General features: G+C 41.8%; 1 protein-coding gene and 1 long non-coding RNA gene across 2 annotated transcripts in view; one reads left to right on the top strand and one right to left on the bottom strand.

Annotated features, from left to right (window-relative positions):
* LOC117508843 (gastrula zinc finger protein XlCGF26.1-like) overlaps positions 1–24,514 on the top strand; it is a 44,740-nt gene that overhangs the window by 18,759 nt on the left and 1,467 nt on the right. The window contains exons 5-7 of the mRNA XM_034168691.1: positions 10,103–10,213; positions 14,542–14,809; positions 21,642–22,387. Coding sequence (XP_034024582.1) covers positions 10,103–10,213; positions 14,542–14,809; positions 21,642–22,387 — 1,125 coding nt within the window. The remainder of the gene's footprint in view (positions 1–10,102; positions 10,214–14,541; positions 14,810–21,641; positions 22,388–24,514) is intronic.
* On the bottom strand, positions 12,562–24,215 carry LOC117508848. Its single transcript, XR_004560213.1, has 3 exons — positions 24,118–24,215; positions 14,216–14,220; positions 12,562–12,576 (listed from the first exon to the last, which is right to left on the bottom strand). It is a non-coding gene; the product is annotated as an uncharacterized LOC117508848 (long non-coding RNA).

The raw sequence follows: 24,514 nt of genomic DNA, 5'->3' as shown, positions 1-24,514 counted from the left end.
TTTGAAGAGTTTCAGTCAGGTTTTAGAATTCATCATAGTACAGAAACAGCATTAGTGAAGGTTACAAATGATCTTCTTATGGCTTCGGACAGTGGACTTATCTCTGTGCTTGTTCTGTTGGACCTCAGTGCTGCTTTTGATACTGTTGACCATAAAATTTTATTACAGAGATTAGAGCATGTCATAGGTATTAAGGGCACTGCACTGCGGTGGTTTGAATCATATTTGTCTAATAGATTACAGTTTGTTCATGTAAATGGGGAATCTTCTTCACAGACTGAAGTTAATTATGGAGTTCCACAAGGTTCTGTGCTAGGACCAATTTTGTTCACTTTGTACATGCTTCCCTTGGGCAGTATTATTAGACGGTATTGCTTAAATTTTCATTGTTACGCAGATGATACCCAGCTTTATCTATCCGTGAAGCCAGAGGATACACACCAATTAGCTAAATTGCAGGATTGTCTTACAGACATAAAGACATGGATGACCTCTAATTTCCTGCTTTTAAACTCAGATAAAACTGAAGTTATTGTACTTGGCCCCACAAATCTTAGAAGCATGGTGTCTAACCAGATCGTTACTCTGGATGGCATTTCCCTGATCTCTAGTAATACTGTGAGAAATCTTGGAGTCATTTTTGATCAGGATATGTCGTTCAAAGCGCATATTAAACAAATATGTAGGACTGCCTTTTTGCATTTACGCAATATCTCTAAAATCAGAAAGGTCTTGTCTCAGAGTGATGCTGAAAAACTAATTCATGCATTTATTTCCTCTAGGCTGGACTATTGTAATTAATTATTATCAGGTTGTCCTAAAAGTTCCCTAAAAAGCCTTCAGTTGGTTCAGAATGCTGCAGCTAGAGTACTGACGGGGACTAGCAGGAGAGAGCATATCTCACCCGTGTTGGCCTCTCTTCATTGGCTTCCTGTTAATTCTAGAATAGAATTTAAAATTCTTCTTCTTACTTATAAGGTTTTGAATAATCAGGTCCCATCTTATCTTAGGGACCTCGTAGTACCATATTACCCCATTAGAGCGCTTCGCTCTCAGACTGCGGGCTTACTTGTGGTTCCTAGGGTTTGTAAGAGTAGAATGGGAGGCAGAGCCTTCAGCTTTCAGGCTCCTCTCCTGTGGAACCAGCTCCCAATTCAGATCAGGGAGACAGATACCCTCTCTACTTTTAAGATTAGGCTTAAAACTTTCCTTTTCGCTAAGGCTTATAGTTAGGGCTGGATCGGGTGACCCTGGACCATCCCTTGGTTATGTTGTTTTAGACGTAGACTGTGGGGGGGTTCCCATGATGCACTGTTTCTTTCTCTTTTTGCTCCGTATGCATCACTCTGCATTTAATCATTAGTGATCGATCTCTGCCCCCCTTCTCGGCATGTCTTTTTCCTGGTTCTTTCCCTCAGCCCCAACCAGTCTCAGCAGAAGACTGCCCCTCCCTGAGCCTGGTTCTGCTGGAGGTTTCTTCCTGTTAAAAGGGAGTTTTTCCTTCCCACTGTGGCCAAGTGCTTGCTCATAGGGGGTCGTTTTGACCGTTGGGGTTTTTCATAATTATTGTATGGCCTTGCCTTACAATGTGGAGCGCCTTGGGGCAACTGTTTGTTGTGATTTGGCGCTATATAAGAAAAAAGTTGATTGATTGATTGATTTGATTTTCCACCAGTATGTTTGAGTTCTACAGTGTGTTTATTTAAATATGCCGGGACTCGTGAATTGGTGAGTTATCCTCAGTTCGTATTACATATTTTTCATTTAGACATTGACTAACATGCGGCCACTCTATAGGGCCCCACCACTGATGCAGCGGGGGACATTCCCTAATGGAAGCTTTAGCTTCATGAGGCCCCACAAAGCTTTATTTTAATGAGCCTCTACCTCAGAAACCACAAATTCTTTTCTTAAGTTTTTGTTTAAAATTGTTCCTTTTTCTGTTACTGTTCTTTTTTTGTTTGTGGGGAGAGATAATTGTTGTGTATAATTTTACTATCAATGATAACACAGAGAGATCTGAGTGCCAAATGTAACCAAGATAAACATGAATAATGGAGAAGTTAGTTATTTCTTTTAATGTGAAAGGGAATCTAAAACCAGCGAAAAGAAGCCAAATATTGTCCAAAATGACAAAGGAAAATGGGCAGGTGGTACTCTTACAGGAGACATACCTCAACCCAACAGAACATGAAAAATTTAAAAAAATGGGCTTCTCAAAGAGTATATTATTCATCCTATAAGAATGGACGTACGGGAGGGGACGCAATATTAATATCACACAAAATACCTTTTGAATTGGTCTTGAAAGTAACAGACGGAGGGAAGATTTATAATGGTGACAGGCAAACTCAACGGTATATTAATAACCATACATTTATGAAAGACGAAAGTGTGCAATAATTTAAACAAAATTAGGCAGTTGCATAAATTTGGGTACCCTTGACATTTTATCAATTTAAATACATTTAGCACTAATTATTGGAACACAAAATTGGTTTGCTAAGCTCATTGACCGTTGACCTCCTTACACAGGTGAATCCAATCATGAGAGAGTATTTAAGGTGGCCAAATGTTTTCTCTCTTTGCATCTCTTCTAATGAGTGGCAACATGGGAGCCTCTAAACAACTCTCAAATGACCTGAAAACAAAGATTGTTCAACATCATGGTTTTGGGGAAGAACACAAAAAGCTGAGTGATTTCAGCTGTCAGTTTCCACTGTGAGGAACATAGTGAGGAAACGGAAGACCACAAGCACAGTACTAGTTAAGGCCCTAGGTTGCAGGCCAAGAAAAATCTCAGATAAGCTGAAGTGAAGGATGGTGATAACAGTCATAGTCAACCCACAGACCTGCTCCAAAGACCTACAACATGATCTTGCTGCAGATAGTGTCTCTGTGCATCTTTCAACTATACAGCACACTTTGCACAAAGAGATGCTGTATAATTATGTAATGCAGAGGAAGCCTTTTCTGCGTACATGCCACAGAGTCACTTGAGGTATGCTAAAGCACATTTGCACAAGCCAGCTTCATTTTGGAATAAGGTGCTGTAGACGGATGAAACTAAAATTGAGTTATTTGGACATAACAGTGGGCGGTATGCATGGCTGAAAAAGAACACAGCATTCCAATAAAAACACTTGCTACCTACAGTAAAATTTGGAGTTGGTTCCATCATGCTGTGTGGCCAGTGCAGGTACTAGAAATCTTGTTAAAGTTGAGGGTCACATGGATTCCAGTCAATATCAGCAGATTCTTGAGAACAATGTTCATGAATCGGTGACAAAGTTGAAGTTGTGCTGGGGCTGGATCTTTCAACAAGACAACAACCCTAAACTCTGCTCAAAATCTACTAAGGCATTCATGCAGAGGAACAAGTACAATGTTCTGGAATGGCCATCTCAGTCCCCAGACCTGAATATTATTGAACATCTGTGGTGTGATTTTTAAGCTGGCTGTCCATGCTCGGAAACCAACAAACTTGAGATGTTTTGTAAAGAAGAATGGCCCAGAATACCTTCAACTAGAATCCAGAGTCTCATTGGAGGCTATAGGAAGCATTTAGAGGCTGTTATTTCTGCAAAAGGAGGATCAACTATACATTGATGTTTTTTTTTTTTCCCTGTTGGGGTGCCCAGATTTTGTTTTAAAGAATTATTGCACACTTTCTGTAAATCCTATAAACTTCATTTCACTCCTCAAATATCAGTGTTTGTCTGTTATATGATATATTTAACAGAACTTGCTGATCCAAACAACCAATGATTTATAAAGGAAAATCGTGGAAATCAGGGGTGGCCAAACTTTGACATACAACTGTACTGTCCTCAAAGGAAATTGGGGGAAAAAAGGTGGTATTCACAAAGCAGAAATACTACGAGCCAAGCTCAAAATCAGTGAAACTTTTGGCAAGAAGACTGCAAAAACAACAGGCTGACAACACCATATACAAGATAACAGATCCGGTTTCTAAAATTACACGATATAAGCAACAGGAAATACAACAGGCATTTAAAAGGTTTTACAAACTTTTATACACGCAACAAATAGCCCAGTTTTTAAGTACTCTAAACTTGCCAGTAATGACAGAAAAAACAAAATAAAGTACTAACTGGTCTAGTGACTGGTTTAGAACTAAATGCTATCTCCATACTTAAAGCAAACGAGTCCCCCGGACCAGGCAGTTTGTCGTCAGAATGGTACAAAGCCTTTTGCCAGGAATTAATGCCAAGCCTACTCAGAGCCTGCAATGCAACTCTAGAAGGTGTGATGTCTCCATCTTGGAATGAGGCAGTGATCTCAATTATACCCAAGAAGGAAAAGATGACTTAGATTGTGGATCATACCGGCCAGTTTCTGTGCTAAATACTGATTACAAAATTTTTGCAGCTATAATTGCCAAAAGATTACAACCCCAATTCCAGTGAAGTTGGGTCATTGTGTAAAATCTAAATAAAAACAGAATGCAACAATTTGCAAATCCTCTTCAACCTATATTCAATTGAATACACCACAAAGATAAGATATTTAATGTTCCAACTGATAAATTTTGTGTTTTTGCAAATATTTGCTCATTTTGAAATGGATGCCTGGAACACATTTCAAAAAAGCTGGGACAGTGGTATGTTTACCACTGTGTTACATGACCCTTCCTTCTAACAACATTCAATAAGCGTTTGGGAACTGAGGACACTAATTGTTGAAGCTTTGTAGGTGGAATTCTTTCCCATTCTTGCTTGATGTACGACTTCAGTTGTTCAACAGTCTGGGGTCTCCACTGTTGTACTTTGCGCTTCGTAATGCACCACACATTTTCAATGGGTGACAGGTCTGGACTGCAGGCAGGCCAGTCTAGTACCTGCATTCTTTTACTACGAAGCCACGCTGTTTTAACATATGCAGAATGTGGCTTGGCATTGTCTTGCTGAAATAAGCAGGGATGTCCCTGAAAAAGATGTTGCTTGGATGGCAGCATGTGTTGCTCCAAAACCTGGATGTACCTTTCAGCATTGATGGTGCCATCACAGATGTTTATGTTGTCCATGTCATGGGCACTAACACACCCACATACCATCACAGATGCTGACTTTTGAACTTTGCGCTAGTAACAATCTGGATGATCTTTTTCCTCTTTTGTCCGGAGGACACGGCGTCCATGATTTCCAAAAACAATTTGAAATGTGGACTCATCAGACCACAGCACGCTTTTCCACTTTGCGTCTTTTCATTTCAAATGAGCTTGGACCCAGAGAAGGCGGCGGTGTTTCTGGATGTTGTTGATGTATGGGTTTTGCTTTGCATGATAGAGTTTTAGCTTTTCTTAAGGCTACAAGTAACGACAGTTTGTCGCTAGTTGTAGATGTAGCCATGAACTGTGTTAACTGATAATGGTTTTCTGAAGTGTTCCTGAGCCTACGCAGTAAGATCCTTTACACAATGATGTCGGTTTTTAATGCAGTGCCGCCTGAGGGATCGAAGGTCACGGGCATTCACTCTTGGTTTTCAGCCTTGCCGCTTATGTGTAGAAAGTTCTCCAGATTCTCTGAATCTTTTGATTATATTATGGACTGTAGATGATGGAATCCCTAAATTCCTTGCAATTGAAAGTTGAGAAACATTGTTCTTAAACTGTTGGACTATTTTTTTTTTTTTTTTTTTTTCTTTCACGCTGAATGGCTGAGCCTTTTGGGGATGCTCCTTTTATACCCAGTCATGACACTCGCCTGTTTCCAATTAACCAGTTCACCTGTGGAATGTTCCAAACAGGTGTTCTTTGAGCATTCATCAACTTTCCCAGTCTTTTGTTGCCCCTGTCCCAGCTTTTTTGAAATGTGTTGCAGGCATCCATTTCAAAATGAGCAAATATCAATCAATCAATTTTTTATGTAGCGCCAAATCACAACAAACAGTTGCCCCAAGGCACTTTATATTGTAAGGCAAGGCCATACAATAATTATGTAAAACCCCAACGGTCAAAACGACCCCCTGTGTATTTGCACAAAAACAAAAAAGCATCAGTTTGAACATTAAATATCTTGTCTTTGTGGTGTATTCAGTTGAATATAGGTTGAAGAGGATTTGCAAATCATTGTGTTCTGTTTTTATTTACATTTCACACAACGTGCCAACTTAATTTGAATTGGGGTTGTAGAAAAGATTCTCCTTGAGCTCATACATAATGACCAGGCAGGATTTATATCAAAAAGATAAACTCATGACAATATTAGACGGTCCCTTCACATAATAAATCTTATTCAACAGAACAATATTGAATCTTTATTTATCAGCCGAGATCTAGAGAAAGCTTTTGACTCGGTGAGTTGGCCTTTCTTATATAATATACTAAAAAGATTTGGCATGCATAAAAAATGTTAAAATAATCAGTACAATTTATAGTCAACTATCAGCCCGTGTTAAAATGAACGGTTATCTCACAGCCCACTGGCATATTTTCTGGGAGTGCCCAGTGATAAAACCATTTTGTATGGAGTGTTTTTTTCTTTTTTTTTTTTTTTTTTTCTTCCAGCTTGGGACTCCGGTGTGGGCGGTCGCATCTCCTCCTCTTCTGCTCTACCTTCAAAGTCCCTACTTCACTGGACTGTGAATTCTTCAAACTATATTTGGATTAACCATGGAATTGATCAGCTGATCTGTGAATGCTATTGACACCATTTTTTTTTCAACAAGGAAACCAGGGCTGACTATGTTCTCGACGCCTGTGACAATTGGCGCACTTGGTACCACTCTCTGTGGAGAACGTCCAAGACTTATTTGTATTTGGTTTTATTGTGGGAAGGCTGGTGCTTATTGGTTTATGTGCTGCCCTGACCTATCGGAGAATTGGAAAGACATCTGCTGCCGGAACCACGACCCCCTCATCTGTTCGTCATGGTTAATGAGTTGGGCAAGGTGATACAGTCTCGGACTGCGTTAACCCTTGAACTTAGACGTAAGTTGGAAAACATCTCGGAGCAAATGTACGCCTTGTAAAGGAAGATCTTGGAGACCAGGAAATACTCATAAATTGGATTTGGTTGGTCAGAGGAGCTGCAGATGTGTTTCTCTGCTTAACCCTAAACATGGCAGGCTTATTGGCCTCTGAAAGTCAAAACACCCCGCTGTTTTCCTCCAGAAAAATCTCTACGGCCTTGGTGAACCATTCGGCTGCCCCTCTTACCTTCTGCCCTCCCCTTCAGTCTGATGTTGTCAAGGCAACTCCAGACATTATGCACACACTGACAGAAACTGATACAAACTCATCTCATCTGCTCACATGATGCCCGCCTCCGCCCTGCCACTCCTCCACTCTCCAAAGGCATGGCTCTGAGTCACAGCGGCCTTCACCTCTCCCAAGCTTAGTGGTGCGGCATACTGCTGTGGCCACCTATACCTTCATTGCCTCAGTTTGGACAACAGACTGTTTCAAAGTTTAGCGTACATAAACAATCAAAGGCATATGTGCCATTGTTTTAATTCTGATGTGTGCCATTATTACATTCAACTAGTAGTAATTGTGGCTTAATTGCTGTATTTGTGTTTGAAGTAATCAGGTGTAAAGAATGAATTGTCCTTTTAGGGATTAATAAAGTTGCTTGAATCTTGATTCATGAAACAATAAACATTGAGTATTGACTTGCCTCGATATTCCACTTCACTATTTCTAGGAATTGTTATTTTTCAGGCAAGAATTGATAAATATATGTTTGGCATACTGATCTCAGCATGTAAAAAAGCCATCACTGGAAAGTTGTCGCTTCCTGAACCCCCACAATACAGGAGTGGATTAATATTGTGAATGATCTTTGTTATGGAAAGGATGACTTTATTTACATATGGAGAAGGATGCTTTTGTTGAATATTGGAACAATAAGTGGGTTAAATATGTGAAACCTCTACGAGCAGACTTTGTGAAGGTGAAAGTCCAAGAACCCTAGGATGCCATCTTGTCTTAGTGTTTTAATTCAAGTTATTTATTTGCTTTAAATTTCTGTATCTCAAATTTCTTTGTGATAGGCCAGTAGGCACTTTTCTTTGCGCTCTATCTCTCCCATGTTGTATTTTGTTTTTTAAAACTGAGGACTTCAGAGGAAACTGAACAGAATTCTAACTAAAAAGCAATATAATATTTTCTTTTGTCTAAAAACCAAAATAAAGAATTTCAAAAACAAAACTCCATTGTTTACTGTTTCGGTTCTCTGGCAAAATAATTTCCTTAGGGATAAATAAAGTTGATCTTATTCTTGTGATTTGGAATGACACACACCTGTCTACATATAAGGCCCCACAGTTGACAGTCAGAGCACAAACCAAGCATGAAGTCAAAGGAATTGTCTGTAGATCTCTGAGACAGGATTGTCTCAAGGCACAAATCTGGGGAAGGGTACAGAAACATTTCTGCTGCTTTGAAGGTCCTAATGAGCACAGTGGCCTCCATAATTTGTAAATGGAAGAACTTCAGATCCACCAGGACTCTTCCTAGAGCTGGCTGCCCATCTAAACTGAGCGATCAAGGAAGAAGGGCCTTCGTCAGGGAGGTGACCAAGAACCTGATGGTCACTCTGTCAGAGCTCCAGCATTCCTCTGTGAAGAGAGGAGAACCTTCCAGAAGTAGAACCATCTCTGCAGCAATCCACCAATCAGGCATGTATGGTAGAGTGGCCAGACGGAAGCCACTCCTTAGTAAAAGACACATGGCAACCCACCTGAAGTTTGACAAAAGGCACCTGAAGGACTCTCAGACCAGGAGAAACAAAATTCTCTGGTCTGAGGAGACAAATATTAAACTCTTGGTGTGAATGCCAGGTGTAATGTTTGGAGGAAACCAGGCACCATCCCTACAGTGAAGCATGGTGGTGACAGCATCATGCTGTGGGGATGTTTTTCAGCAGCAGGAACTGGGAGACTAGTCAGGATTGAGGGAAAGATGAATGCAGCAATGTACAGAGACATCCTGGTTGAAAACCCGCTCCAGAGCGCTGTTGATCTAAGACTGGGGCGTCCGTTCATCTTTCAGCAGGACAATGACCCTAAACACACAGCCAAGATATCAAAGGAGTGGCTTCAGGACAACTGTGTGAATGTCCTTGAGTGGCCCAGCTAGGCCCAGACCTGAATCTGATTGAAGGTTTCTGGAGAGATCTGAAAATGGCTGTGCGCCGACGCTCCCCATCTAACCTCATGGAGCTTGAGAGGTGCTGCAAAGAGGAATGGGGCAAACTGTCCAAAGATAGGTGCACCAAGCTTGTGGCATCATATTCAACAAGACTTGAGGCTGTAATTGCTGCCAAAGGTGCATCAACAAAGTATTGAGCAAAGGCTGTGAATATTTGTCCATGTGATTTCTTCTTTTTTTTTTAATTTTTAAAAAAATTCCCCAAAAAACCTTTTTCCGCTTTTTTTGTTATTATAGGGTGTTGTGAGTAGAATTTTGAGGGAAAAATTTTATTCCATTTTGCCATAAGACTAACATAATGTGAAAAGAGTGCTGTGAATACTTTCCAGATGCCCTGTGTTTCTGCATTGATCACGCAACACGTAAAAAGTTACAGACACACTCTGTCCCTGACGTTTTTAGCCTTGATAAATGGAGCTACGTATGCAAACCTAACCACAAAAATACAGATGCTGTTGCACACACCACAAACTACACACACTTGAAGGCAAACGTGCTAAATTAACTATCTGCATAATTTTTCTCCCTGGAAAAGATGCTGTGTCCACTGTAAATCAGCATGCACATCTTTTTACAAGTGCCATGACGTTTGCGTGCGTTTTTCAAAACTTACTTTGATTAAAACAGGCCCTTGATTGCCTGACACACGTTTCTGACTCTGCACGCTTTAGCTGCCTGCTGAATCACTGACAGCAAATGAGATTTCTCCTGCACAGACATACCTCTGTTCGTAAATATTAAGGATCATTTTATTTATTTATGTTTTAGCTGTATGAGTACATGTACAGTATTTTTAGAGGATGGAATTAATGTTTTTTTTTTTTTTCTGTACAGTATGTCGGCCCCAAACCCACAGATGTACTTGTTCTGACCTGTGAAGTGCTTGACTCTTTATTCTTTTTCAAATTTCATGTCTCTGTCTTTCAGGACAGCTTTCAGAATGTGATAATCAAGGAAGAAGGTTTGGATGAGCTTGTTAAGCAGGACTCCTCAGATTCTGGTCCTTACCAAGAGGACCGCAATGATCCAGACTACAAGGTGACTAATCCTGACATCGTTCAAGTCATTAAGCACTCTGTGGTCTTTGTTTGCTTGATGGAGATCAAACTGCAGTGTTACAGGCCTGGCAGGCCGCCAGGCTAACAAGAACTTCACAAGTCCACAAATATTTTGTTAGTAACGCCAACGCTAAGTTAGTATTTAATGTTGACGTCAGTCATCATTTCAGCACATCCAGAGACTTTTGATCCTGGTATTCTCTCACACAAACAATCATCTGCAGACTTACTCTGTGTGCTGCTATACGATGCTGCTGGAACCTCAAATTTCCCTGAGGGAATCTTCCCAAGTGATTCTATCTAATCTAATCTAAATGCTACTTTTATAGTGATCTAAGAGTTACAATTTTTTTAAATCTTACCAGCAGTCAGTGTGATGTTAAATGCTCCTGCTGTGGACCACTTCAGTGCAGTCACAGCTTTCAATGGAAGGTCTTAGAATCTGACATCTACGCCACAGGTTTTGACTAGTTTAAAAATGTCAGACATTAGTTGGAGAACTCACTGCACATGTTTTATTATTATTTTTTAATTTTAGATGTTATCTCATGTTTTCAAGATGACAAACGCAAGTTGCATGTGTCCTAAAACGGCTCATGAAAAGGAAAAACAAACGCAAGTTGCACGTGTCCTAAAACGGCTCATGAAAAGGAAAAACAAACGCAAGTTGCACGTGTCCAAAAATGGCTCATGAAAAGGAAAAACAAACGCAAGTTGCACGTGTCCAAAAATGGCTCATGAAAAGGAAAAACAAACGCAAGTTGCACGTGTCCAAAAATGGCTCATGAAAAGGAAAAACAAACGCAAGTTGCACGTGTCCAAAAAACGAATCATGAAAAGGAAAAACAAACGCAAGTTGCACATGTTGAAAGATGGCTCATGAAAAGGAAAAAACAAGCCATTGAAAGGTGGGTGGGGGGGCTAAACAAAACAAAATGCAAATTGCACCGATCCAAAAATAGCTCATGTAAAGAAACAACAAAATGCAAGTTGCACCTGTCCAAAATCGGCTCATGAAAAAGACAACACAAAACGAAACACCAAGTTGCACCTGTCCAAAAACGGCCCATGACTAGGGAAAAAAAGAAACGCAAGTCGCACCTGGCCAAAAACGGCCCATGACTAGGACAACAAGAAACGCAAGTCGCACCTGGCCAAAAACGGCCCATGACTAGGACAAAAAGAAACGCAAGTCGCACCTGGCCAAAAACGGCCCATGACTAGGACAAAAAGAAACGCAAGTCGCACCTGGCCAAAAACGGCCCATGACTAGGACAAAAAGAAATGCAAGTCGCACCTGGCCAAAAACGGCCCATGACTGGCTTATGAAAACAAACCACAAAATGCAAGTCACGTGTCTGAAAACGGGCTCATGAGAAGCAAAAAAAAACAGCATTGGTCCTGGCTCCCCCATTAGCAGTTGTGCTGGTGAGGAGGGTGGCATGACACCCCAAACCCGTCAAAAGCCCGACAAACTCCTTGAGAGTGAACGTCCATAATGCGTTTGCTGATGTTTTGTGTTTTATTTTTAACAAAAGCTTTTGTTTTATGTATTTATTTTTTTTTTAAGTTGTAGCCTTTATTTTGTGTGTGTAGTCTGGGCATGGTTTTGCTTCAGGAATTGTAGGTGGTCCTCCAGCCCACAGTTCATCCCTTTGGGCTTTGGCCGTGGGATTGGCAGATCAGTTGACCTGTAAACATCTCCATCGCTCTAACACAAAAAAAGAAAGATTCTTGTTTCCGCTGTCCGTGGGATTAACTCTGCCACTGCATTCCATCAGAAGGTGGCCTGCATTAAGAAGGGGATGGCGAACCATCTGGAGCCTCTTCTCCTGAGTAGAAGAACCCAGAGGAAAATTTCAAATAAAATAAATAGCATGAAACAGTCACACCAGCCAGGGTGAAAGTAAGATTATTCAATAATTTCTGGACCAAGTTGACCCAACAAATTGAGGGAAAAAGCATTGCCACTCTATGAATTTACTCTTACAGAATATCTAAGGATGGAAAACCTGATGTGAATTAAGATCCCAAGGCTCATTAAAAAGAGCTAAATTGAGTCTTATGAAAGTGAGACTTCTAATTGAATTGCTGAACGAATGGTGAGATATTTCATGACAAAGCATTCAGGCAGCAAAATTAAAGTCACTACTTTACAGAACACAGATTGACACACAAAGAAAAATGATTTTCTAACTCTTATTCAGCAATTTTAGTCCTCAAATCATTAATATTATATATACAGTAGCTTGCAAAAGTATTCGGCCCCTTGGTATTTCACACATTTTAATTTGTTTGCCATTTCAGATACAGAAAGTAAGTCAGGCTTCTCAATATAAAAATCTGGAAAATTATGTTCCTTAAACTCAAACTGAAAACAAATCTCTACAACTTGATATATATGAATAAAAAATATAAAAGCCAAGATGATGGGTTGCCTACGTAATCAGCTCCTTTGGTATAATACCTGTAAATAATCAGTTTTGTTCAGACAAGTCAGGGGATGGATACATGAACATTTCCAAGTCACTGAATATGTCTTGAACTTTATTTACATCAGTTATGAAGAAATATAAACAGTATGGCACGCTATGGTAAATCTGTGTGGAGTAGACAGTTCTCAAACACTGAGTGACTCTGCAAGAATGAGAAGAGTGAGGAAAGCCACCAAGACACCCAACAGAGCCCCAGGACTTCTGGGATTTTGGTCCACTCCTCCATACAGATCTTCTCCAAATCTTTCAGGTTTGGAGTTTCAGCTCCCTCCAAAGATTTTCTATTGAGTTCAGGTCTGCAGACTGGCCAGGCCACTCCAGGACGTTGAAATGCTTCTTACGGAGCTCCTCCTTAGTTGCCCTGGCTGTGTGTTTGGGGTCATTGTCATGCTGGAAGACCCAGCCATGACTCATCTACAATGATCTTACTGAGGGAAGGAGGTTGTTTGCCAAAATCTTGCAATACATGACCCCATCCATCCTCCCTTCAATACGGTGCAGTCGTCCTGTCCCCTTTGCAGAAGAGCACCCCCAGAGTATGATGTTTCCACCCCCATGCTTCACGGTTGGGATGGTTTTCTTGGGGTTGTTCTCCTCCTCTAAACATGGTAAGTGGAGTTGATTCCAAAAAGCTCTATTCTGGTCTCATCTGACCACATGACCTTCTCCCATGCCTCCTCTGGATCATTCAGATGGTCACTGGTGAACTTCAAATGGGCCTGGACATGTGCTGGCTTGAGCAGGGGGACCTTGCTGCCCTGCAGGATTTTAAACCATGACAGCATCATGTGTTACTGATGTAATCTTTGTGACTGTGGCCCCAGCTGTCTTCAAGTCATTGACCAGGTCCTCCTGTGTAGTTCTGAGCTTTCTCAGAATCATCCTTACCCCACAAAGTGAGATCTTGCATGGAATCCCAGACCGAGGGAGATTGACAGTCATCTTGTGTTTCTTCCACTTTCTAATAAATAATCATAACAGTTGTTGTCTTCTACCAAGCTGCTTGCCTGTTGTCCTGTAGTCCATCCCGGCTTTGTGCAGGTCTACAGTTTGTCCCTGGTGTCCTTAGACAGCTCTTTGGTCTTGGCTATGGTGGACAGTTTGGAGTGTGATTGATTGTGTGAACAGGTTCAAACAGGTGCAATTAATACAGGTAAAGAGTGCAGAATAAGAGGGCTTCTTAAAGAAAAATTAACAGGTCTGTGTGAGCCAGAATTCTTGCTGGTTGGTAGGTGTTCAAATACTTATTTGCAGCAGTAACATATAAACAAATTACTAAAAAAAAAATCATACATTGTGATTTCCGGATTATTTTTTTAGATTATGTCTCTCAAAGTGGACATGCACTTAAGATGAAAATTTCAGACCCCTCCATGATTTCTAAGTGGGAGAACTTGCAAAATTGCAGGGTGTTCAAATACTTATTTTCCTCACTGTATACAGCTTCATGATGAAGTGGTATGGAGGGTTTTTTCACCAAAACTCACCCAGCCTCAGCCCAAACGTAGCGTCTGAATCTAAATACAAAGTTCTTTCCATCGTGAAGACACTGTGAATGATTGGTTGCCTGAAAAGGCACTACAGTTACGCCGCAGCGTCGCTCTGTTTTCAATTTAAAAGACACTACTGCCTGGAGGAAGGAGGGAAAACGAAAACTTACAGACAGAGGCACAGGGAGTCGCAGGTTCCTAACCCTCCGGTTTAAGGTGTCCATATCTCCTGTGTGAAGATGACTTGTGTTGTTGTTTTGTTGCTGCTGTTCCTCCTGGGATCAGACATCTCGACACCTTAAACTGTAATCCACTGTTTTTAGGTAGACTGCAGTGGTGAGTCCAGGTACACCGGCAGACGGAAACATCTTCTGAAGTCCAAATCCTGTCAGAGCAGACGAAGAACTGAGAACCAGGACCAGCAGCCTCTGAGCTGCAAACACTGCAGGAAATCCTTCAGCACGGTGATCCAGCTCAAAGCCCACCAGGCCATCCATAGTGCTAACACCAAGAAACCATTCCGCTGCTCTCAATGCAGCAGAGACTTTTCTTTCAGGCGCAGCCTGAGTGCCCACATGCTGCTTCATACAGGTGTGGTAACATCTATTTAATGCTCCCCTGAGACAGTCACAGTCAGATGTAGATTACAGAAGCTGTTAAACTTCACACAACATTAGCACACCACGTGAAGATGTGCATGAAGGAAAATGATTTCAGTCACATATCTTCAAAGGTAGTTAATGGGACTTTTGCTGTTGTTTTAAATCTACAGTAGTGTTCAGAATAATAGTAGTGCTATGTGACTATGCACACTCTTAAGGCTATGAAATTGGGCTATTAGTAAAAAAAAAAAGTAAAAAAGGGGGTGTTCACAACAATAGTAGTGTGGCATTCAGTCAGTGAGTTTCTGTTTTGTGGAACAAACAGGTGTGAATCAGGTGTCCCCTATTTAAGGATGAAGCCAGCACCTGTTGAACATGCTTTTCTCTTTGAAAGCCTGAGGAAAATGGGACGTTCAAGACATTGTTCAGAAGAACAGCGTAGTTTGATTAAAAAGTTGATTGGAGAGCGGAAAACTTATACGCAGGTGCAAAAAATTATATACTGTTCATCTACAGTGATCTCCAGTGCTTTAAAATGGACAAAAAAAAACAGAGACGTGTGGAAGAAAATGGAAAACAACCATCAAAATGGACAGAAGAATAATCAGAATGGCAAAGGCTCACCCATTGATCAGCTCCAGGATGATCAAAGACAGTCTGGAATTACCTGTAAGTGCTGTGACAGTTAGACGCCTGTGTGAAGCTAATTTATTTGCAAGAATCCCCCACAAAGTCCCTCTGTTAAATAAAAGACGTGCAGAAGAGGTTACAATTTGCCAAAGAACACATCAACTGGCCTAAAGAGAAATGGAGGAATATTTTGTGGACTGATGAGAGTAAAATTGTTCTTTTTGGGTCCAAGGGCTGCAGACAGTTTGTGAGACGACCCCCAAACTCTGAATTCAAGCCACAGTTCACAGTGAAGACAGTGAAGCATGGTGGTGCAAGCATCATGATATGGGCATGTTTCTCCTACTATGGTGTTGGGCCTATATATCGCATACCAGGAATCATGGATCAGTTTGGATATGTCAAAATACTTGAAGAGGTCATGCTGCCTTATGCTGAAGAGGACATGCCCTTGAAATGGGTGTTTCAACAAGACATTGACCCCAAGCACACTAGTAAACCAGCAAAATCTTGGTTCCAAACCAACAAAATTAATGCCTCACAGATGTGAAGAAATCATGAAAAACTGTGGTTATACAACTAAATACTAGTTTAGTGATTCACAGGATTGCTAAAAAAGCAGTTTGAACATAATAGTTTTGAGTTTGTAGCATCAACAGCAGATGCTACTATTATTGTGAACACCCCCTTTTCTACTTTTTTTTTACTAATAGCCCAATTTCATAGCCTTAAGAGTGTGCATATCATGAATGCTTGGTCTTGTTGGATTTGTGAGAATCTACTGGTACCTTGTTTCCCATGTAACAATAAGAAATATACTCAAAACCTGGATTAATCTTTTTAGTCACATAGCACTGTTATTTTAAACAGTGTGTGTGTGTATGTATGTATGTATATATATATATATATATATATATATATATATATATATATATATATATATACACACAAACGCAACACTTTTGGTTTTGCTCCCATTTTGTATGAGATGAACTCAAAGATCTAAAACTTTTTCCACATAGACAATATCACCATTTCCCTCAAATATTGTTCACAAACCAGTCTAAATCTGTGATAGTGAGCACTTCTTGGTGGTTTGAATCATATTTGTCTAATAGATTACAATTTGTTCATGTAAATGGGGAATCTTCTTCACAGACTAAAGTTAATTATGGAGTTCCACAAGGTTCTGTGCTAGGACCAATTTTATTCACTTTATACATGCTTCCCTTAGGCAGTATTATTAGACGGTATTGCTTAAATTTTCATTGTTACGCAGATGATACCCAGCTTTATCTATCCATGAAGCCAGAGGACACACACCAATTAGCTAAACTGCAGGATTGTCTTACAGACATAAAGACATGGATGACCTCTAATTTCCTTTTAAACTCAGATAAAACTGAAGTTATTGTACTTGGCCCCACAAATCTTAGAAACATGGTGTCTAACCAGATCCTTACTGTGGATGGCATTACCCTGACCTTTAGTAATACTGTGAGAAATCTTGGAGTCATTTTTGATCAGGATATGTCATTCAAAGCGCATATTAAACAAATATGTAGGACTGCTTTTTTGCATTTACGCAATATCTCTAAAATCAGAAAGGTCTTGTCTCAGAGTGATGCTGAAAAACTAATTCATGCATTTATTTCCTCTAGGCTGGACTATTGTAATTCATTATTATCAGGTTGTCCTAAAAGTTCCCTAAAAAGCCTTCAGTTAATTCAAAATGCTGCAGCTAGAGTACTGACGGGGACTAGAAGGAGAGAGCATATCTCACCCATATTGGCCTCTCTTCATTGGCTTCCTGTTAATTCTAGAATAGAATTTAAAATTCTTCTTCTTACTTATAAGGTTTTGAATAATCAGGTCCCATCTTATCTTAGGGACCTCGTAGTACCATCTCACCCCAATAGAGCGCTTCGCTCTCAGACTGCAGGCTTACTTGTAGTTCCTAGGGTTTGTAAGAGTAGAATGGGAGGCAGAGCCTTCAGCTTTCAGGCTCCTCTCCTGTGGAACCAGCTCCCAATTCAGATCAGTGAGACAGACACCCTCTCTACTTTTAAGATTAGGCTTAAAACTTTCCTTTTTGCTAAAGCTTATAGTTAGGGCTGGATCAGGTGACCCTGAACCATCCCTTAGTTATGCTGCTATAGACGTAGACTGCTGGGGGGTTCCCATGATGCACGGTTTCTTTCTCTTTTTGCTCTGTATGCACCACTCTGCATTTAATCATTAGTGATCGATCTCTGCTCCCCTCCACAGCATGTCTTTTTCCTGGTTCTCTCCCTCAGCCCCAACCAGTCCTAGCAGAAGACTGCCCCTCCCTGAGCCTGGTTCTGCTGGAGGTTTCTTCCTGTTAAAAGGGAGTTTTTCCTTCCCACTGTAGCCAAGTGCTTGCTCACAGGGGGTCGTTTTGACCGTTGGGGTTTTACATAATTATTGTATGGCCTTGCCTTACAATATAAAGCGCCTTGGGGCAACTGTTTGTTGTGATTTGGCGCTATATAAAAAAAATTGATTGATTGATTGATTGATTCTCCTTTGCTGAGATAATCCATCCCACCTCACAGGTGTGCCATATCAAGATGCTGATTAGACACCATGATTAGTGCACAGGTGTGCTTTAGACTGTCTACAATAAAAGGCCACTCTGAAAGGTGCAGTTTTGTTTTATTGGGGGGGGGATACCAGTCAGTATCTGGTGTGACCACCATTTGCCTCATGCAGTGCAACACATCTCCTTCGCATAGAGTTGATCAGGTTGTCAATTGTGGCCTGTGGAATGTTGGTCCACTCCTCTTCAATGGCTGTGCGAAGTTGCTGGATATTGGCAGGAACTGGTACACGCTGTCGTATACGCTGGTCCAGAGCATCCCAAACATGCTCAATGGGTGACATGTCCGGTGAGTATGCCGGCCATGAAAGAACTGGGACATTTTCAGCTTCCAAGAATTGTGTACAGATCCTTGCAACATGGGGCCGTGCATTATCCTGCTGCAACATGAGGTGATGTTCTTGGATGTGTGGCACAACAATGGGCCTCAGGATCTCGTCACGGTATCTCTGTGCATTCAAAATGCCATCAATAAAATACATCTGTGTTCTTCGTCCATAACAGACGCCTGCCCATACCATAACCCCACTGCCACCATGGGCCACTCGATCCACAACATTGACATCAGAAAACCGGTCACCCACACGACGCCACACACTCTGTCTGCCATCTGCCCTGGACAGTGTGAACCGGGATTCATCCGTGAAGAGAACACCTCTCCAACGTGCCAAACGCCAGCGAATGTGAGCATTTGCCCACTCAAGTCGGTTACGACGACGAACTGGAGTCAGGTCGAGACCCCGATGAGGACGACGAGCATGCAGATGAGCTTCCCTGAGACGGTTTCTGACAGTTTTTGCAGAAATTCTTTGGTTATGCAAACCGATTGTTTCAGCAGCTGTCCGAGTGGCTGGTCTCAGACGATCTTGGAGGTGAACATGCTGGATGTGGAGGTCCTGGGCTGGTGTGGTTACACGTGGTCTGCGGTTGTGAGGCTGGTTTGATGTACTGCCAAATTCTCTGAAACGCCTTTGGAGACGGCTTATGGTAGAGAAATGAACATTCAATACACGGGCAACAGCTCTGGTTGACATTCCTGCTGTCAGCATGCCAATTGCATGCTCCCTCAAATCTTGCGACATCTGTGGCATTGTGCTGTGTGATAAAACTGCACCTTTGAGTGGCCTTTTATTGTGGGCAGTCTAAGGCACACCTGTGCACTAATCATGGTGTCTAATCAGCATCTTGATATGGCACACCTGTGAGGTGGGATGGATTATCTCAGCAAAGAAGTGCTCACTATCACAGATTTAGACTGGTTTGTGAACAATATTTGAGGGAAATGGTGATATTGTGTATGTGGAAAAAGTTTTAGATCTTTGAGTTCATCTCATACAAAATGGGAGCAAAACCAAAAGTGTTGTGTTTATATTTTTGATGAGCGTGTGTGTGTATGTATATATATATATATATATATATATATATATATATATATATATATATATAGATAGATAGATAGATAGATAGATAGATAGATGTGTGTGAGAGAGATACTTTAGATTAATTTTTTTAATTGCCTGACAGCCCTAGTATTTATTAACACATACAATAAAATTGTATGATCCAAATGTACCATAGATAAAGAAAAATCCACAGCAGTGCATTAAACTAAGTGCTGGTTGATTTGTAGTTGTTCTATATATTTAGTCAGTAATGACTCTAATATTATTTGGTGGAGAAGCTAAAAGAAATGAGTTTCAATATTACAGTACAATATTACACTGCTACAGATTATTTGACTAGTAGATATCAAGATGATACCGCAACACCGAGCAGGAGCAAGAGGAAGAAGATGCTGATGTGCTGTTATAACACCACTCTGTGACTTTCATTTTAATTACCAGCTGCATCACAGCTCGCTGTCTTGGACTGTGTTAATGGGCCTCATGTATCAACGTTGCGTACGGCGGTATTTGAGCGTATGGGGTGTACGCCAAAATGGCTGCGCTACTTGGCATTTATCAGTGTGGTCTTTGGCGTACGGTGCGCTGAAAATATACACCAGGTCGAGAGGTGGTGTAAATTATACACCAAAATGATCCAGCACTGGAATCCACATAAAAATGAAAATGATCAACATGATAAACAGTGCCATTATACAAATCAATGCATATGTTAAATAACACTTTCTTGATTATACTATATAATAATCAGTACAAATCCCGCTTTTGCGGGATTGTTGGTCTGTCGAGCACGATCCGTGGCCACAGCGCTGACCACAAAGAAAGCGCTGCTCGCCTTTTTCTCCAGAGCCTGGAGCCAGAGCACCGCTGAGCTTAACTTTGTGGTGTGATCGTTTTAGACAATGGAATTGATAATTACAACTGTAGTGTTGTCATTCTCTTCGCCGTGCTGCAATCAGGTTTTGTCTTCTCCATTCATTTGTTACAATAAAATAAAGAAATAAAATTTGAAAATAAAGAAATCTGAAAAATTAGGCTTGTCTTATTAATTGAGCGAGCAAATATCCACATGTCAAGAATTATTGACATGTGAAAAGAGAATACAGTGGTCCCTCGCTATAACGCGGTTCACCTTTCGCGGCCTCGCAGTTTCGTGGATTTTTTAGTCCAATTTTGCATGCTTTTTTTTACAGTGCATTGTGGTCTGCGTGTCTGTTTATAAGAATCTTCTCGCCCAGAAGAAAAAAGAGCGGCAACAACTACCGATAACTATGTTCGTCACTCGGAAAAAGTCACCTACAGCGAGGTTTGACTTAGTGGAAAAAGGCGCGGCGTCAGGACGAAGAGGCGCGATCAGAGGAACTGTGAAATACTGGTCAGTCACTATTAATAATTTCTTGTGTCCAACCTCTTACGTTGATCGTTAAAATTAAATTTGTTAGTTCTTAAAGCCATCATAATTATTTATAGGAAAACATTCTATTTTATTTCTCAAACAAATGTTTGGGCCTGAAAACAGGTTGGTCTTATTTTTCTACTAAGGTTTGAACTTTGAGAGTGTTTACACACGAGAGAAAAGTGACAAAATGTTCATGCCTGATTGAGTAACGTGTATAAAGTGTGTAGTGGGGGGTTTTATAGCTTTAAAATGTCTATAAAAATTGTAAAAAAATAACGCTGACTAGCTACTTCGCGGATTTTGCTTATCGCGGGCTATTTTTAGATGGAACTCCCGCGATAAACGAGGGACCACTGTAACACTTTTTTGATTATACTACAAAACAATTAATAGGACGGCCGCTTTTGACGCTCTATTGGCACGCATCGTGATTGGTGGAGTTTTTTCTTTGCCGTCTTCCTGGCTTCCATGTCGTAAAATGAGGGTGTGTCTGAAGCAGTCTGAATAATTATGGGCGTGTTCATTATAATTACGATTGTTTTCACCCGCCACATTTATCAAGGTCACGTCAGGCGTACGCCGGAAATGGGCAGGTGCGCACTGCTTGATACATGTCACGGTAACTTTGGTGTACTTCAAATTTACACCACAAGTGCGCAACATTGATACATGAGGCCCAGTGTGTGTACACGTGTTAGGGAGGTGCTATGAGGCTCTGGTTCATGACACATTCAGGCATCTGATTTGATCGCTCGTTTCCATCTCACAGGTGAGAGGCCACACACCTGCAGTGTTTGTGGGAAGGGTTTCACCCTGAAACATCTCCTGAGGAGCCACCAACATCTACATGCCGACGTCCGTCCGTTCCGCTGTGAGCAGTGCGGCAAGAGTTTCTTCAGATCCCACGGCCTGAAAATCCACCAGATTGTCCACACGGGCGAGCGGGCTTACAGCTGCAAGTACTGCAACAAACGCTTCACCATCCACGGCAACCTGCAGCGCCACCTCCGCATCCACACGGGCGAGAAGCCTTTCAGCTGTGAGACCTGTGGGAAAAGCTTCAACCAGGTGGACACTCTGAAGGGCCATCAGAGGATACACACCGGCGAACGTCCTTTTCGGTGTGAGACCTGTGGCAAGGGTTTTATCCAGAAAAGCACTTTAAAAATGCACCAGAAAACCTCACACTCAGGTGAGAGCTCGCTGGCCTGTGTGGCTTGTGGTGCTGCGGTGGCCTGCGTGGATTCTCTTCGTGTGCACCTCCAGACACACGAGGCGACCATTCCGTGCAGCTGTGTGGTCTGTGGCCGGTGGGTCGGCTCCATCACAGAGCTACGCTCGCATCAGCAGAACCACACCGTGGACAAACCTCACAGCTGTGACCAGTGTGGGAAGAGCTTTAAGTCAGCCAGTTACCTGAAGGTTCACCTGAAGACGCATAGCGGAGAGAAACCGTTCTCCTGCTCCATCTGTGGCCACGTGTTTACACAACAAAGCAGCCTTAAATCACACCAGGTACGGACATTCACACGTTTATCACCTACCTGTTCTTGGTGGTGTTGGTTGTATTAATGAGCAGTACTCCTGTGGTCTGATGTTTCTTATGAGTCTGATCCCAGCAGTCACAGAGCGTGAGGCGGGTTCGCCCTGGACAGGACGCCAGTCTATCACAGAGACGCATACGGACAAACACACACACTCACACCTGCAGTCCTACGGTCAATTTAAAGTTTCCACTTCATCTAACCTGCATGTCTCTGGATGTGGGAGGAAGCCGGAACACCTGGAGGCAACCCACACAGAAAGGGTGGGACGCGATCCCATGACCTTCTTGCTGTGAGGCGTCAGTGCTAACCACTAATCCACTGTGCCGCCCTGCTATAATGTAAAAAAAAAAAGAAAAAGATGGATAGATGGATTGGTCGTGATTTCTCAGGAGAATAAATTGAGTGCTGATGACAAATTAAGGATTTTAGTGCATCTGTATATGTAAAACAGCTGAGATGAGCACCAATCATTCACAAGCCAAATGTGTTCTGTGTCCTGGGGAGGTACAGAGCAGACATTCGTGCACTCACTAAGGGCCCTTGGGCAAGGTCCTTAATCCCCTAGTTGCTCCCGGTGTGTAGTGGGTACCTTGTGTGGCAGCACCCTGACATCGGGGTGAATGTGAGGCATTATTGTAAAGCACTTTGAGCGTCTGATGCAGATAGAAAAACGTTATATAAATGCAGTCCATTTACCATTTACTCGGCTACTGTGCACAACTTGGAGTCCAGTTTTCCTGCCAGACACAGAAATCCAAAGTATCAAGAGTGCACCTGGCTGGAGTTACACGGACACACACCAGCGAGGCAGAGCGATGTCCGAGTGGGAGTTCCACTGGGAGGTAAAATACTGCTGGGCTCAGAGTGGCTCTGTGCATATACTTACATACATGGAAAAAAAAATTTTTTTCCAAAATTCTCTCCTAGTTTTTTCATTCATTCATTCATCTTCTACCGCTTAGTCCAATTAAGGGTCGCGGGGGGCCGGAGCCTATCCCAGCAGTCATAGAGCGCGAGGTGGGGTACACCCAGGACAGGACGCCAGTCTGTCACAGGGCCATCCTTATTGTGATCATAGTTGATATTAATGTAGTTCCATCAAATCTAGAAATTACGCATTTGGGCCCACCTAAAAGTGTCAGCTCCACAGAACGCTGTAGTCATTTGACTCATATTTCTCCCAAAACAGTCATCTTCATTTCCTTTCACCTTTGGAGAGGAAAGTGTTCAAATCCGCTGTGCGTACAGTCTGTACAAATTAAAGGACCTTATTATAGTCAGTCCCTTTGGCGTCTCTCTTGTTTTTCACTTTGGGTCGCCACAGCAGATTAGACGTGGATCTGACTGTTGATTTGGTTTTTACACCAGATGCCCTTCCTGACACAACTCCATATAGGAGAATGGGCAAGGGGGGGGTGGGGGGGGTTGAACCAGGAACCTTCCTCACTTTTTCAAAATTACAAATATATTTTTGCCAGATAGAGAATTCCAATCCTAAGGAGTCAACTCATTTAAATGAATCGACTCAAGGAGTCGATTCATTTAGTAATTTTCTGCTTGTTCCATTCAGTGGTCACTGGGGGCTGGAGCCCATTTCAGCAGTCACTGGGGCGAGAGGCGGCATTCACCCCAGACAGGCTGCCAGTTCATCACAGGGCAAATCACCAATTGTCAATTATAGTTTCAAAAATTTAGAACGCAGTGCTAAAGTACCCTCGACCATATGAGCATGTAATCAATGAAAGAGTGTGCAGAAAGAATGTGACCTTTTGACCACATAAATTAGGTCAAGGTTAGCCATCTTTGAACTTGTCCAAGGTCTGTGCCCCAAGAATGCTTTATTTGTAGACCCTGGCAGTAATAGGAATGGACTTATACTGAGCACAGATGGACGGGCGGAGGAATGCAAAGTCTTCACAATACCCGATGGCCATATTTTGGCCTTGGGTAAAAATGAGCGGTTTTCAAAAAATGTATTAAAGATGGAATTATTCTTGCTGTTTGTGAAATTTTGGAAAGGATAGGCCAGTGAGCAATACCCAACAGTGGACAAGTAGTTGTACACATGGAGATATCTACTGGAACAAGCACTCTG

Source organism: Thalassophryne amazonica, chromosome 4, assembly GCF_902500255.1.
Source record: "Thalassophryne amazonica chromosome 4, fThaAma1.1, whole genome shotgun sequence".
NCBI lineage: Eukaryota > Metazoa > Chordata > Actinopteri > Batrachoidiformes > Batrachoididae > Thalassophryne > Thalassophryne amazonica.
The sequence above is the reverse complement of the archived record's forward strand: the minus strand, read 5'-3'. Positions and strand labels throughout refer to the sequence as shown.